The 15483-nt window shown below is 40.2% G+C and overlaps 1 protein-coding gene across 1 annotated transcript in view; it reads right to left on the bottom strand.

Moving 5' to 3' along the window:
• pds5b (PDS5 cohesin associated factor B) overlaps positions 1–14347 on the bottom strand; it is a 35266-nt gene extending 20919 nt beyond the window's left edge. Inside the window, exons 1-4 of the mRNA XM_085289230.1 lie at positions 14200–14347; positions 2998–3125; positions 2543–2746; positions 2155–2241 (exon numbers count right to left, since the gene is read on the bottom strand). Coding sequence (XP_085145356.1) covers positions 2155–2241; positions 2543–2746; positions 2998–3105 — 399 coding nt within the window. The 5' untranslated portion in view covers positions 3106–3125; positions 14200–14347. The remainder of the gene's footprint in view (positions 1–2154; positions 2242–2542; positions 2747–2997; positions 3126–14199) is intronic.
• Between the last annotated feature and the right edge of the window lie 1136 nt (positions 14348–15483).

A 15483-nucleotide genomic window follows, 5' to 3' on the forward strand; every position in this document is an offset into this window, starting at 1 on the left:
AGCAAATGTTGAGAAAGAGTGAGAAATTGTTCTTCCAAAGCCAACAACTACTCTGTGTGCTGTTAGCACAATTAAAACCTTTGCAGTTGAAAAAGCAATTCAAGTTCTTCATTAAGCCACCCACTTAACATGCTTAAAAGTGACCTTTTCCACTACTCCCACTCTCCACTGATATGTTTTACATATCCACCGCATGCTTTGTAAGGATAACATATATTCTTTAAAGCTAGTTAGTATGAACTTGGCCTGCTTTGAAGTTAGTGTGAGCCGACTCTACTGCAGGAAGATTACTTCTTCATCAGAACTGCTTAATATAAGGCTGAGATGAGCTCACAGTGATCTTGACCATCAAATTTGAATCAGTTCATAAATTAGGCCTGTGCCATATCAAACCATCTGTTATAGTAAGGTAGAGATATTTGTAGTGATATAAAAATGTCAAATCATTGCCATGTGTTTATGTTTCCTAGTGCATTTTACAACACAATAAGCCCAGGCACGTCTGAAAGCGAGAGTTGTGTGTCAGCCTCTGATCCAGTACCTAAAAAGAAAGCTCAACAATGCACAATACTTTGTAAAATATGCAAGAATACTGTTCCCTCTGAAGGTGGAACATTGAAGTTGTTTCACTGCTTGAGGCTAAAACACACCGCCGAGTACCAGCAGTCTACAGAGGAGGAGATACTAACAGCTGGTGACATGTGACCCAAAGGTAAACAGACAACTCCACTGAGCTTCACTGGAGCACTCACTAGCTGCGCTCCATATGACAGTAAGAGCAAACAGTGGATGAAAATTACTGATGCAGCTACATGGTGGCAAAGCAGGGCTTTAAGCATTTGGTTAAAAAGACTGAGCCAAGTCACAACATCTCAGGAAGACAATATTTTCCGATTTCATCACATGGCAGTATTTGTGCAGGTTGTTGAAGTGCTTCAAGGCTAAATTTCGAGCAAAAACATTACCCAGGTAAACGATATCTCTCACGACCATCATGAACACTTGTGCTTAGTTTAAGCATGTACAACCCTTGCCCCTCCCCCAAAATTCAATAGGTGTAGTTCCAGCTATTAAAACTCTGTATTACACACTCCCACAACAGATCATTTGGACTTCACTGTTGCTGTATTAACAATAATCATAAAAAAAAGAAGAATAAAAATGGCAAGATTTCCCTCGTCTTCAAATGACCCATTTATGCCACAGTTAGAACTGCAGCTTTAATTACAATCCTAATAATCATTACGTTGCATACAAAAGACAATGACTTGCAATTAAAAGCAGTTTGTCTCTTTCAATTTGTGGGGAAATTGCTTCTTGGCACAAACTCATAATTTAATGAAAAACGCACACACACACACCGCAATGAACCACACAAGCAGGAAGACCGAAAAACAAAACAAACCATTAACGAGGGAAAAATCAAATCAGAACGAGATTCTTCAAAGAGCTTCCAAAAATGCTAAAGGTTAATTTAGTTTAAATAAATAATTTTCTGAAGGCGCAGTACATTTTTTAATCCTTTAAACGGAGTTCAGATACGGTTAGCTACAGTCATTTATTATGCAACCAGGAGTGCACACATGCATTAGGCCTCAGTCGCACAAAGTTGGAAGGAAAAGGTGTACTCTCCGACCAAACAGAGAGTGGTTGCTAGGAGTTGCTGAGTGAAATCTATTGCAAAGAGGAAGCCATCCTTTCTCAGTGCACGGCTGACCTTTTACCTGCACAATGCAACGCATGCTGAATGCGGTGGCACTTTAACATGCCTTTCAGAGACATCAGAAATACTACTTTATTGTAAAAAAGCATCTCTGCTGCCATTTAGAGATAGCATCCACACACAGAGCAAAGCCTTCAGCAAAAGAAGTAACCAATATCCAAGTGGCTGTTCCTGACAGTTCTGTGATGCACAAGCCTCCATTGTAGCAACCAGGTGTACACCTCTTGGTATTTAATGTCACAACAAACAACTCCACACACTCCACTGTTGCAATTAAAGAGCCAGGACAGCACAACACAACACCACAAATTTTGTAAAAGCTCAAATTAAACTCCTCGCTGTATTTTGATCAAACTACTTGGGACCAAATTCAATTTACTGTGACCAAAGCCCCAGTGCTACACGTTAGCCACAAAAGCTCAGTCACGCACCTCCAGCAGGTAGAAGTATCTGTTGAACTGTGCGCTTTTAGTGTCCTCCAGGCCTTTCAGTTGTCTGGTGATGAACATGAAAATGTCCTAGACAAAACAAAAACACGCATACAGTGAATCCTTCATGTGAGCAGCTCTACTAAGCAAAATTCAGGCATGATCAAAAAATTACACTAAAGTAAATAGAAATACATTGAAAATGTTCAAACTGTTAATAAAAGGACACACATTGAATGAATTTCAAGTACACCTGTTGACTGAATATATCAATTTGTCCAATTAGCATTAAATTATTCCTCTAGAGAAGCAAAAGCAGAGTTGTCTAATTACAACAGTAACTCTAACAAGACAGAGTGAAGACATTTCGAGAAAATATGAATCACCCTACCTTTAGTTTGTCTGGGGAAGTGTAAGGGGCCTCTGGGGCATAAATCCTGAATATGTCTGCCAGACAGCAGGCCACCAACAGACGCACATCTTTATCTGGGTGTTTGAGAAAGAAGTCTGAGGCCAGGTGGAGGGCCAGGTTCAGGTAGAGCTCCTTCTCTTCCTCAGAGTCCTGGTCCATGTCCATGAAGGTCTTGACGACCATCTAGAAAAGAGATGGGGCATTTTAAATGGGGGAAGGCAAGTCCCCGAGGTTAATGGCCGAGCAAGGGGTAAAACAATCATCACTCCAAGACAATGAGGTTTAAAATGGGTTTATTCAGGTACACCAAGCAAAGTGAAACATTTTGTTTTAAAAAGATGATTATTCTTTCACTGATATATCAGCAATATTCCTCAATAGAAGACGACTCCTAAAACTACTACTGAAGCAGTAATGACCAATCTGACACTGACCTTGAGCCTTCGAACCATTTCCTCCTTGGAGATTTTGTCAGAGATCTCCTTGACCCCCGGGGGGTAGGTCACCTTCCCGTCTGTGGCTCGAGCTTTAGAGTGAGCCATCCTCTTTAGCTCTTCACTGCCTGCAGAGAGACACAAGAGCATTAATTACAAACACAAGAGCAGCAATACTATTTTGACAGAGAGCAAAGGAAGAGAGTCAAACCCCAGAACCTTGAAAACTTGCTGAATCTTGATTTTTTTTTTTTTTTTTTTTTGGGGGGGGGGGGGGGGGGGCATGAAAAGGCACAATGTTAACTTCTTGAGACCCACAGGAAATCTTTTACTTTAAAGCTTCTAAAGCAGCCTGAAAGAGAGCAACCTCTGAAATATTCAGCGAGATATTCACAGCGCAGCAATAGCTTCCTACAAGCTGTGTCCAGGATGAAATTGCTGCATTCAGAGAGCAAGGCTGATTTTTTTTTTCCCTTCCTTGTGAGCTTCTGCTACCATTGTGCTCCACATTTCATTACCGCAGCCACAAGCATTTCACGGATTTACACCCAGTTTGCGTTTTAGGGCATTCACATGATACAAAATGTGCTTTGACGTCCAATTTAGCTGCTCTTAACCAGATAATACATGCGGCACCTTTCAAACACCTAAATGAACCATTCCCACTGTGGCTTTCCCCCCATTAATGACATTAAAAGCAACAGAAATGTGTGCACCCAGTAAGAAGAATTTACTCTTCACCTAAAGCCTGAATTGTCAGACAAACTAAAGCCCGGCTAAGGTTTATGACTATACCAAGAGCTTGAATGAGCTGAGGGGTGCACTATGAAATCATTTTGACATAGCTAGGCTTTCTTTGTGTTAGCTGGCTTAACAAAATCCCAGTCAGAGATAACAGGTATCACAGAAGCGGTTATCGGCTTTCTTTGTTAACCCGGGATTTCTGCTTCAGGCTCCGTGTGCTCTCAGACAAAAAGAGGCATAATTTAACTCTTCTTCTGCACAAAATGGATTAACTGAGTGCAGCCTACTTCAGTCAGAGACATTATCAGAGGAACATGTGATAGAGATCTACAAAAAAAATGTTACTGCAGAAGTTAACAGTGGCAAATATGGAAAAAGAGCAAAGCTGCAGAAAACGGTTAATCTTTTAAGCAGATATCTGTATTCCCCCACCCGGTGCACTCTGAGTGCTCTCAGGCTTTATAATTAAAGCATTTAAACATCAGTGCATTCAGTTCTGACACGGTACCACAGTCTAATAACAGAGAAGGTTGAAATCAAATTAGTTTTTAGTCAGATCAAAGTAAAATTAATTTTACAGATTTAAAAAGTTTTGGTGATTCAAATGAACCGATTCATTTTCTCATTTGTGGGCATTACAGCAGTTTAAAAACAGACTTGACAGCTCTTTAGGATCACAAGCCAACTAGAGCTGGGCGATATAAGATTTTTTCATATCACGATATATTTTTTTCATTTCAGGCGATAACGATATCTATCACGATATAAGCCAAATAACTATATTTGTAAGATTTAAATGTGCCGTTGCTCACAAGTAAAATGTGAAATAATCAGCAGCTTGTTTTGATTTAAATATTTATTTCCCATAATAAGTTCAACAGGGTAGATGTACTTAAGGAACATGAGACTTTTTCAGATAAATAAAGGCAAATATTGCAAACTACACAAAAGGCAGCCGCTAAAGCGTTTAAGTTTCAAAATAGAACAAATGAAACAGACTAAATTGTCAATTCCACTTAGAAACAAAGTATTAATTCTAAAAATAAATCTTAGTTTGTTTTACAGAAGAACAGACAAAACGGACTAATTTTTGTCAATATCAAATAAACTGAGAACTAAAAGGAAATTCTCAATCTCTCCTTGTTGTATAGCTGAGCTTTTCAAACAGTTTTAACAGTTACTTTAGTCTGACAAAAGCCGAATGACGAATTAGCGCTTCCAGTCAGAGACCGAGGCTACGTCCACACGTACACGGGTATTTTTGAAAACGGAGATTTTCCGTTTTCGTTTTAAAAAATAATCCCGTCCACACATAAAGGCAGAAATGAAGGAAAATGCTGCTATCCACAGAAGGACTGGTAGCTCCCCTTACGATAAGGGTTCAGATCGCGCGAACAGGTGTGGGATTAGAGCTCTGGGTAGCTCCCCAACTGGGTCTAGACTGGGTCTAGAGAGTATTTTAAATTCAGGGAATTTAAAATAGAAAGTAGCTCGTCCACAGAAGGACTGGTAGCTCCCCTTACGATAAGGGTTCAGATCGCGCGAACAGGTGTGAAATGTGTGTGTTTAGTTAGTTAGTTTGTTTGCTTGTTTTAATCAATTTTAAATCATGCTTTTTATTTGTTTTTGTTTCTAATGTCTCTGTAAAGCACTTTGAATCACCTTGTTGTTGAATTGTGCTATACAAATAAATTTGCCTTGCCTTGCCTTATGAACATGCCAAAGCAGCAGGTGGAGCTAGATTCCTAACCGTGCAGAAATGTTGGCCAATCAGAAGTCTAGAAGCCACGGTGGGAAAAAGTAAACAAAGCTGGGGCATAGAAGCAGAACCGAGTTGTATGTGTGGAGGGACAGTAACAGTATTGTAGAAATTCATTTCACCGAAACAATAACGTGGCGCAGTGTGACGTCAAAAAATGCGCACACCTTTGACGCTGCGTTTTCTCCGTTTTTCTAGTCCACAGTAAATGCAAAAACGGAGTTTTTAAAAATCTTTGTTTTCAGTGACCAAAAACGCCGTTTACGTGTGGACGAAAGGTGCAAACGCATAGAAAAATCTAGAGAAAAGTTTATTGTATTTCCAGACTTGCTTTCGGCACAATTTACAGTGCACGCTACTCTGTTTTTTGTCAGACTTGAAATAGCCGAAATACCTTCACGGCGGTACGGTGGCTGGCTGCTTCCCAAACAAATACACATGTGCGGCTTGGCACTTGTGCTGTACGTAACAAGTCATGTGACGTGACGCTGCGGCTGTGATTGGTTCGGCTCTGCGCTACGTAATTTGGATTGGCTGTTCTTTTTTTTTTTAATTTTTCTATCGAGAAAAAGTTCTATCGCGATACATATCGTTATCGTTCTATCGCCCAGCTCTACGAGCAACCAACTGAATGCATGGGCACCGCTGTGAATAAGAGCTGCATTTTGATCACTTGTGACTTAACCTCTGCAGCATTAGTACGACATGACCCAACAGTTTGCATATATAAAATGCTGATGGCCCTCGCTGCCCCTTTTCTGCCCCCTATCTAATAAAGTCAGAAGCCTGTGACACAATTACTTAAAAATGGTACTCCAGACTATTTCAACTCTTAATGTAACCTGCTTTGGGTCAGGTTTTTCTAGCTAGGCAAAAAGCCAGTCATCTGTAATGTTGAGAACGCAAACTTTAAGCTCGACATACCTCGCTGACTCATTAATTTAGCTTTGCAGTGCTCCCCTGTGGGCACTTCATGACACTCAGTTCTTGTTGTTCTACCCTCCACGACAACACTAATAGCTATAGAGAAAAAAGTGTACATGTGAGAGTACATTGGCATGATTTAGCCAACCCTAATTAGTGGTAATAAGGGTACTAAGTCATAACATCTGTCTTGTTCTTTATAATCTTTGCAGGCTGTTTTTTAAAAACATGTTGTGGCTTAAAGAGAACAGCAGGCTGACATTAACTAACAAAATGTCTGCAGCTCTTGTAGCTTTTGCACAATGTTTAGGCCCAGTGAGCTGCTTGGTTTAAATATATCAAAACCCTGATATTAGAAACTAGAATCCAAGACATGGCAGCTTTCCTCGGTTACAGCTCAGAAATGCTGCTATTAACCAAAACAGTAATTTTCTCCAGACTCACGTCTTGGTCTATTTTCATGTCAGTTTTCTAGCCGTTAACATAAACTCACAAAAACAGCTAACAACGCAGACATGTAAAAATATTTAATAGATGAAGCAGATTAATGTGAATGTAGGTACTTAGCCGAAGATCGTGAGTGCACAGACTCATTTTGCAGTCGTTTACTTTTCCCATTTCAATTCAATTCAATTTCCAGAGAACCATCAGAACATAAAGTCCCCTCAGGATAGCAAGATGGTAAATTGTTGCATCACATGTAATAGGAAGCAATTTATAATTTGCTATGCTGTCCAAAGAAACATTGACTAAAGGAGCCAGTATTCAAAGAGTCATATAATGGGTTTCTCAACAATAAACCAAGCAATCTGAAGACGCTTCCTTTGACTCTATGTAACTCGGGTGGGCCATCTTTTATATACAATTATAATTTACATACATCTCATTATTTCCTTATAATTTTAGTTATTTAAAATAAAAATGAATCAAAATCAAACTTGCACATAGTCATCAGTAATGAAATCAGATCAGATGGCGGTTTAAATAATGCAATCAAGTTTCAGAGCGAGTGATAATGATTACCTTTGTGAGTCATATACAAAAACCACACCGCAAAAGCGTCAGTGTTAACACACACAGGTTAGATGTTCTAGCTTGATATTTCTCTGCAACTTTAGTGGCGGCTATGATAATCAGCAGAGGTGTTAGCTGCTCGCTGTTGTGCGTCGCTGTGGAGGAGTTTGTTTGTTAATTTTCTCAGACTCTCCCACATCTCATAATGAAATTTAGCTCCCTACTTGGGGATGTGATTACTTTGTGTCGTGCCCAAGTATCCGCCCCTTTCCGACTCGCCCGCTGGCATGCACTCACACTGTGCTTAATGATCTGGGTATGCTTCAGTTTGTCTCGCACCTAAACTCCTCACACAAAGTCACTGTCGCTTTCAGTCCTAGACAGTGACATTTGTGATTCTCTGCATTTTCAGGTTTAATGGGGCCCTTTTGAATGTGATGACAGACCGTCCAATCACGTGGCTTATAGATTTGTCAACATGGCAAGGTAGCTGTCCCTGAGGAAGCTTTAGAGTTCCATACTTTAGAGCAGTTAGGGCATCACACCGCACTACTATGCCGATGTACAACCTCTTTAAGCAGCCCCCCCCGCCCCGGAAAAAAAAACAAACAAAAAAAACAGAGCATCACCGAAATGTCACATGCCATGGAGCAAGCAGCCCTCATGCATATCATGGGGCTTTCAGTTTTTGCAACCTTGCATCTGTGGCATCACCACACACTGAAGGAATGAGTGTATGATAATGATCTAATGATTCATCAGAGCAAAAGATTTCCAGATTATACCAAGGGAGACGTTGGAAAGACAAAAAAAAAAATCCCAAAAGACTTTTGTACTCCAGTAATAACACTGATGTGGAGGTTTTGTATGAGTGGTGACACCTCTGCCGCTTAGGAGAATACTGGAGCCAGCCCAGTGCGCCCTCACTGGTGATATAAATGATGACGTCACTACTTGTGTGCACAATGACCACTGCAGCAACCATAATGAGCCCTTAAGCGGTCATACAAAGGTGGCCATTATCTCAATAAGTCAGGTAAGCATGTTAGATCTCCAGAATAACTTACCATTGCAATGCACCCCACTAAGAATTAGACTCTTAATCACCTGATCACACTGAAAACTGGGTAAAAGCTTGACGGTGCTTGGATCAATCCAAATCTTTCTTCATAGCAAAGGCCTCTGGTGTATTCAGGATATGTTAACATAGCAAAAAACCCATGTGCACTTAGTAGTTGTGAAAATGTTACCTGATTTAATGACACACCAATGATCTTGGCCTTCATTTTGCTCACTGTCACATCCACACTATGATGCTATCCTATTGACAAAATCTGTCCATAAAGAGAGATATGGACACCAGCTAAAGGCACATGAGGCACACTTCAAACCCATTGTGAGTTCACCTTAGGGCAGCAAATTACTGTGCTTTCAATTCAGGATATGCAGGCACATGCTGATAACTTGACTGGCAATTTGGACGTGTAATGTCAGGTCACACAAGCCTAGAGACCAGTCTGCAATCACCTGGCAACCACTGGTCATGAAGGAAAGAAAAATGGAGTATCCACTAGGGCTGGGCCATATTATACCGTTCACGGTAATACCGGTATAATGTTAGGCAACGATAGGAAAATGAAATATCGCGATAGAATGGGAGTAAAACACGCATGCGCAGTGCCTTTGTTTTCATACGCACATGGCCGATTGTTGAGTGAAACAGATGAACCAGAATTGGTTTGTAAAAATGGTGCAACTTCCGTGATGTGGAACTGGTTTGGTGTTTGTCCGTCAGATACACGACAAAGCACATTTTTTTGCAGAACATGCAAGCGGCCGTTGTTATTGTCATATTTGTCGGACTAAGATGCTCTTAAATCTGGGAGTAATCTGGGTCCTAAACTCCGTATGCTTCAGGTCAAACAACACTGCAGCATCACTTAGAGTTAAAAACTGTCTAAATTCTTTCATCTTTAATAAAACGATCAGCATTGCTGCTTTACCAGGTGTAACTATGAAGTTTAACTTCCAGGCATCCATGAAAACTAAAGTTATTACATTTAACGGAGTTAGACGTTAGCAGGAAGCTAGCGGAAGTTAGCTCGCTAGTTTCGCTAGTTACCTAAGCATAATATAGCATGTTCTGACTGAGAGATTTCTGAAAAAAATCAAACGTACAGTTCTGCTATCACTTCCAACATAAATGAAGACAGGAAACTAAACAGCAGTGACGTTTGTAGGGTTACTGAAGTTGGGCTAGCTGGTATATAATGATGTGCTACGTGATCGCTAGCGACACAGCTATGTTAGCATAACATAAACAGTGAAGCTGGAGGACGAACACTAACACTTTTCCACTTATAAAAGTTAACGTGAAGGTTCTTCATGGTTAGAGACAAATGCAATCGCATGGCAGGATGTTGTAAACGGACCAAACTTCAGTCAGGAGAACAACTGAGATAATCCATCCACAATACGAGGTTAGTCATTAATATACTGCAACAACATGGGAATAGAGCAGCTGCCAGAGAATTCAACATTAATGAATCAATGGTACAGAAGTGGAAGAAGCAAGAAGAATGAGTTTAATAAAGTTTGATTTATCTGACTGCTTTGTTTCGCTTAATGTGCCTTATAATCCCGTGCACCTTATGGTCCGAAAAATACGTACTGCACACTGCAGTTTAATGTTGCAAAGCACCTCTTTTTAACTTCAGTGGATATTATACATGGTTATGCTCAGGATATGTCAGCCCATTTCTACTGGAAATGCCTTTTGGTTAAACTTTCAGCAAGGAATTTGCATTTGCACTGTTACATTTTTATAAAGCTTTAATGTACATAAAAACCAGCTTCTTGTTTAAGTGAAAATAAATGGAAGGTTGTCTTTTTGCGCTAGTAATGTTGTGGAGTTGTATTTTGTCTCGCATCAATTATATCGTCGGTTATATCGTTATCGCAAATTTTCAAATATATATCGTGATAAATATTTTTGGCCATATCGCCCTGCTCTAGTATCCACAACTGGTGAAAACCACCATGCTGCTTTGGTTCCTAGCTGATTCTGCTGTCACTCGTAGTATGCACAGAACACGCCAGCTTGTCTGCAAACACTCGCCAGCTACTCCTCCAGTAGCAGTGATAATGTGAAAACTGCCAAAACTGAGACAGTTTGCCTTCAAAGTACAAACCAGGCCTTTGCAAAACTTGCTGACTGTCGTGCTGAAACAAGTTTTACTCTGAAGGCAAATGCAGTTTTCTTCACACTTTTTCCAAGTTTACTACTGCTCGGCTAGCACGTTTGCAGAGATTTTTGGTGCAGCAAAAATCTCTTCTTTGTAACCAATTTCACCCAATAACCACCAGCAACATCCAGGAATTACTCACCAAGCACCAATATGACAGACAGCTGTCAAGCAATGTGCATGACATGGTGTTACAAACTGCTATATGACTGCAGAAACCCAGACTACGGTTGGGTATTCTGAAAAAAGGGATCATATCCCAATCTTAGTTTCTGCAATCCTGTGGTTATGCGTGCATATAGATCTCTATTCAATTCAATGTTATTTATATAGCAACAAATTACAACAACAGGTACTTTATATTGTAAAGTAAAGATCCTACAATAATATCTATTAATACCTCTGCAATATCTCTCTGTAAAAAGGCATCACGTCTGCTCAAAAGTAAAAACTTATTTCACAAACCCCAGTATCCTACTTGGAGCTTTCAAAATATAACCTTTCAATATAATTCGAAGGTTGGTGATTCGATCCCTGGCTGCTCCAGCCTGCATGCCAAAGTATCCTTGAGCAAGCTACTGAACCACAAGTTGCTCTCTCATGCGTTCATTGGAGTGTGAATGTGTCAAAGTGTTAGACAGAAAGCATTTAAGCTTAGTAAAAAACAACAACAACAACAACAAAAAAAAAAACGCTCATATAAATGAGTGTGAATGGGTGAATGAGGAAAGTTGTACAAAGTACTTTGAGTGCTCAAGTAGAAAAGAAAAGCACCATAGAAGAACCAGTCCATTTACCATAACAGATAAGTACCTTTTAGTGGGGAAATCTGTACGATTCCTTTGGAAAGTGCACAAAATGCCAAACCGAGATCCTCCTCATCCAACTGCTCACTTCAGCTTCCCTGACAGGCATTTGTTAGGCTGCCCGATCCACAGTTCAGACCAGGCAGCATGAAATTTAGCCAAATGTTTTTTGTTTTACTTGGCTCTAATATTATCTCCTTCTGCTCCTTAAGAAAAAAAAAAGTAGTTGTTTTATTCAATACAACTACATAACAAAATACAATTAAAAAAACAAAACACTGCACATATGCAGCTATTAGAAGCCCTGAAAAATGAACAGATTATTTTCTTCTCTCACAACTGAACTGTTTGTTCCTTCAATTTCAGCTACTTTTAACCCCGAAAGAAAAACTGATTTATGAAGCGGCCTCGGTCAGTGGGTCTGCCGTCTGACAAAAGCGCTTGATTTAGAGACCAGACTCCAAAACCTAGTTATGAATCACAACCAAACAGTTTTCTGTAGCTGTAGTTGAGCTTTTACAAAAACACACAGACACACACACAGGACATTGGCAAGCTGCCAGATTGCTTGATTCTGACCTTCTTTTCCACCCACAGCTGCTGCCAAATTTGAGTCCATCCCTCTCTCATTCTGCCACACTGATACACAGTTGAGCTCTGGCAGCCAATCACAGCAGATTATTTCTCAACCTAGGGAGGCTGCGTGGGTACCATCCACCAGGGAACCAGCACTAAATAATCACAAAGGAGCAAGCTGTCCCATACACAACCTCCTGAACATGAGCTACTTTCAGCTTATTACTGGTTTATCACAGTAAAAACACATTTATCCCCCCCACCGAAAGCCTTTCCTGCCCCCCATTAGTTGCTTATGCTCTTCCCACTTTTGTCTTTTAAAGGCAGCTGCCAGCAGAAATGTGAGAACTTTCCATTCTTCGAACCTAATTCGAACTCTGACAGAGACATCCTTGATTTTAACCCCCCTCCCATTTGGGTGATCACAGGGATGAGGGTGAATGTCAGCAAACAGAGAGGGAACCGGACACCGGCCAGCTTTAAGGGCGAACTCGTCAACCTCCGCACGGGCACTCTCACAAAAACAAAGCGATGGAAACTGGCTGAAGAAGGGAAACGCTTTCAAAGAGTTGAGCTTTTCCTCAGATTAAATGAAATGGACAAGTGAAGGCTGAATCACATCTCTACGGGTATTAGGCAGCACACACATCATTACTCCTCTGTATCCATTCACCACAAGGCAACCATCAAAGAGAAACAAACTGAAAATCTTGGTTTTGAAGAGGAAGAGCTTGACTAAACATAATTGAGCTCAGTTTACAATTCAGTTAATGCTTAAAGGAGCACAGCCTGCATTTGATTTTTTAAATAGGGCCAAATTATCTCTTGAAGAAGTGCAAAGCAGCTCCTGATAAATGAGTTCTGCCTGTAGCATTATTTTATTTGCAATTCGCACAAAGAATGAATACATTAAAATCCTATTTGGGATTTTAAATTGTGTTATTTTTAAGAGGATTTTTTTTAAATTTATTTATTTTGTTTGTGTTTGTGTGTGTGTGTGTGTGTGTGTGTGTAGAGAAATCCATATGAAACAAATATCTAACCCAGCGTTTCATGGCCATGTAATCAGATATTTTAGACTGCTTACAATCTTTAATCCGCTCATCAAAACGCAATGCTGATGATGAAGCGATTTAAAAACAATAGCAATAATAAAATTAAAAACATATACAGAGATTAGATTTTTCATATACATATATAGACTGATAGCGGTCACATCAGATGCCCTACAGCTCTCTGGAAGCGACTTAGCTGCAAAAATAAATATGTCCTATTTGATCACACGCTACTTTTTCACCCCCAAAGCTTCTATTTGTGTTCATATTTTCATTGTTGCGCAAACTCGTTAAGTAAAAGTCTTTAAAATCTCGAGAAGCCTTAAATACACAATTACCGCTAGAGGATCAGGTCTCTGCAATTTAAAGAAACAAAAAAAAAAAGTAATGCGCCTTTCACTAAAAGCCCGCAATAATGAGCGTCACAACGAAAATACTACGAGATCACTACCAGAGTTAGGCTAATAATTTATTCTCAAGGCCGATTTCACGTGGGTGAGTTTATTACACAGTCGGGAAGCTGTTCGTGAATAGAGGGTATTGTTATTGGTACAGCAGCGTGTTCAGGCCAGGCTGCCTTATTGCTGTTATGTTGACTGTGGCTAATCCATCTAGCTGCTGTTAGCTCGCTAGTATCCACGCTAAAAACTAGCGTGCCGAGCTAGCGTTAGCAGCAGAGCAATCTCAGTGACAGAGGGCGGACTGAGAGTAACGCTGCACCGAACAAAACACACCGGCTAACTACCGTTATATCCATATCAATATCCCGAGCCCGCTCACACAACCAACCCGACCCCCACTGTCTGTTCGTGCTGCGGGGAGCCCAGTCAGCAGACTACTATTTTACTAGCTAACCATTTTTTTGTTCCGCCGCAGGACCAGGTCAACCAGCGCTGTGAATCGGACAAGGCTGCCGAGAACACAGGCAAGCGAGGCGGGCTCTGCTCCGCCTTTTTTAGCGCTGGAAACCCGGGAGCTCCGCGGATACATCCTGGATCACATCGACTCTGTGGCAACGACGTCCGAAAATATCGCTGCTTTTCAATCAAAACGATTCGCTTCGTTGTGCATTTTCTTACCTGTTACGGTGAATTGTGATAAATCGTGTCCTCCTCTGCAGCTCTCTTCCCCCTCCTAGCTCCAAAATGGCGCCAATATGTATAGATTCAGTGCCCGTGGGTAAAAACCATCGATGGGTGGGTAGCGCCACCTATAGGGCGAGTTCGGGTACTTCTGCTGAGCCCTTCACGTGACGCGCAGAGCGTCTTTTTCAGTTTTTGTTCGTAAAAATTTCCAAAAAGATTTCGAGTATTCAAACACATATAAAATAAAGTTCCTGTAATATATCTAACAGTCCTCGTGAAGCGCACTTTAAAGATAAAAGCAGGTAATTTGCAATAAAAAAAAATCCACACTAAATTAATTTAGAGTGGATTTTATTTAGCACAGGCCTATACAACACGAACCCTGCCAAATAAAACATTAGTCTTCTTAAACAGAGATTACATTTAATCCCACAGTTTTAAAAATAGAGTTTTAAACATCCAAACGATAATGTTTTGACACTATTCTTTAAGGCATTGTTGTCTGTTTTGCATATCAAACGGAAAACCCAGGATTCCGACAGAGCCTGAACTCACCACCAACCCATGATTCAACTAAAGGGGTTTGTGCGTGAAAATGATCGCATGAATATGACAGTAATGGTGCATTTACGTTAATCCTGTGTAAACTGGAATTACAAATATAAATAGTTGCTGCTGAATGGCCCTTCTGGCGTTTTAAGTGCACCCCTACTGTTAGAATATATACCATATAAAGTCATTTATTCACACAGACATTTTAAAAATAAAAATCGCATTTATGGGACAATGCCCATGGGTATTTATTTCTCAATTTCCTTTGTTTGCTAACCTACTCATTCACATTTTTAATACGTCTAACACATTTTTGGCTTTCAAATGATAGATTTTCTGACTTCAGTGGCTTTACTAAAAAAGCAATATTACTGAAGTTATACAACCTTCTTGCCAAGCTAGTTCACATAACGTCCAACTAAAAATAAATAAATAAATAAAGATGTAACTGCATGCCTCATTAATCTCCTGCTTGCTTTGTCTTTCTCCGATGGGTCTCTGGCCAACATGAGCCAGCCCATAGAGGGAGCTCCAATATAACATTTCGGATTTGGATCGTTCAAATAAAGCATCGCGCTTGCTGCAGAAGTGGATTGGGCACAGAGTCTTGTTTCAGCAGAGATTTTCTGTAGTTTTTTGATAAAAACAATTTTAATTTAACTTAAATTTTAAAGATGGCCCCAAAAATGTACCACTACACTTTCAAATGCATAGCCAGCCATTCTT

This window comes from Mchenga conophoros, linkage group LG10 (genome assembly GCF_057382185.1).
Source record: "Mchenga conophoros isolate Kocher_MC1m ecotype Shallow Benthic linkage group LG10, M_conophoros_male_GT1.1, whole genome shotgun sequence".
Taxonomy (NCBI): Eukaryota; Metazoa; Chordata; class Actinopteri; order Cichliformes; family Cichlidae; genus Mchenga; species Mchenga conophoros.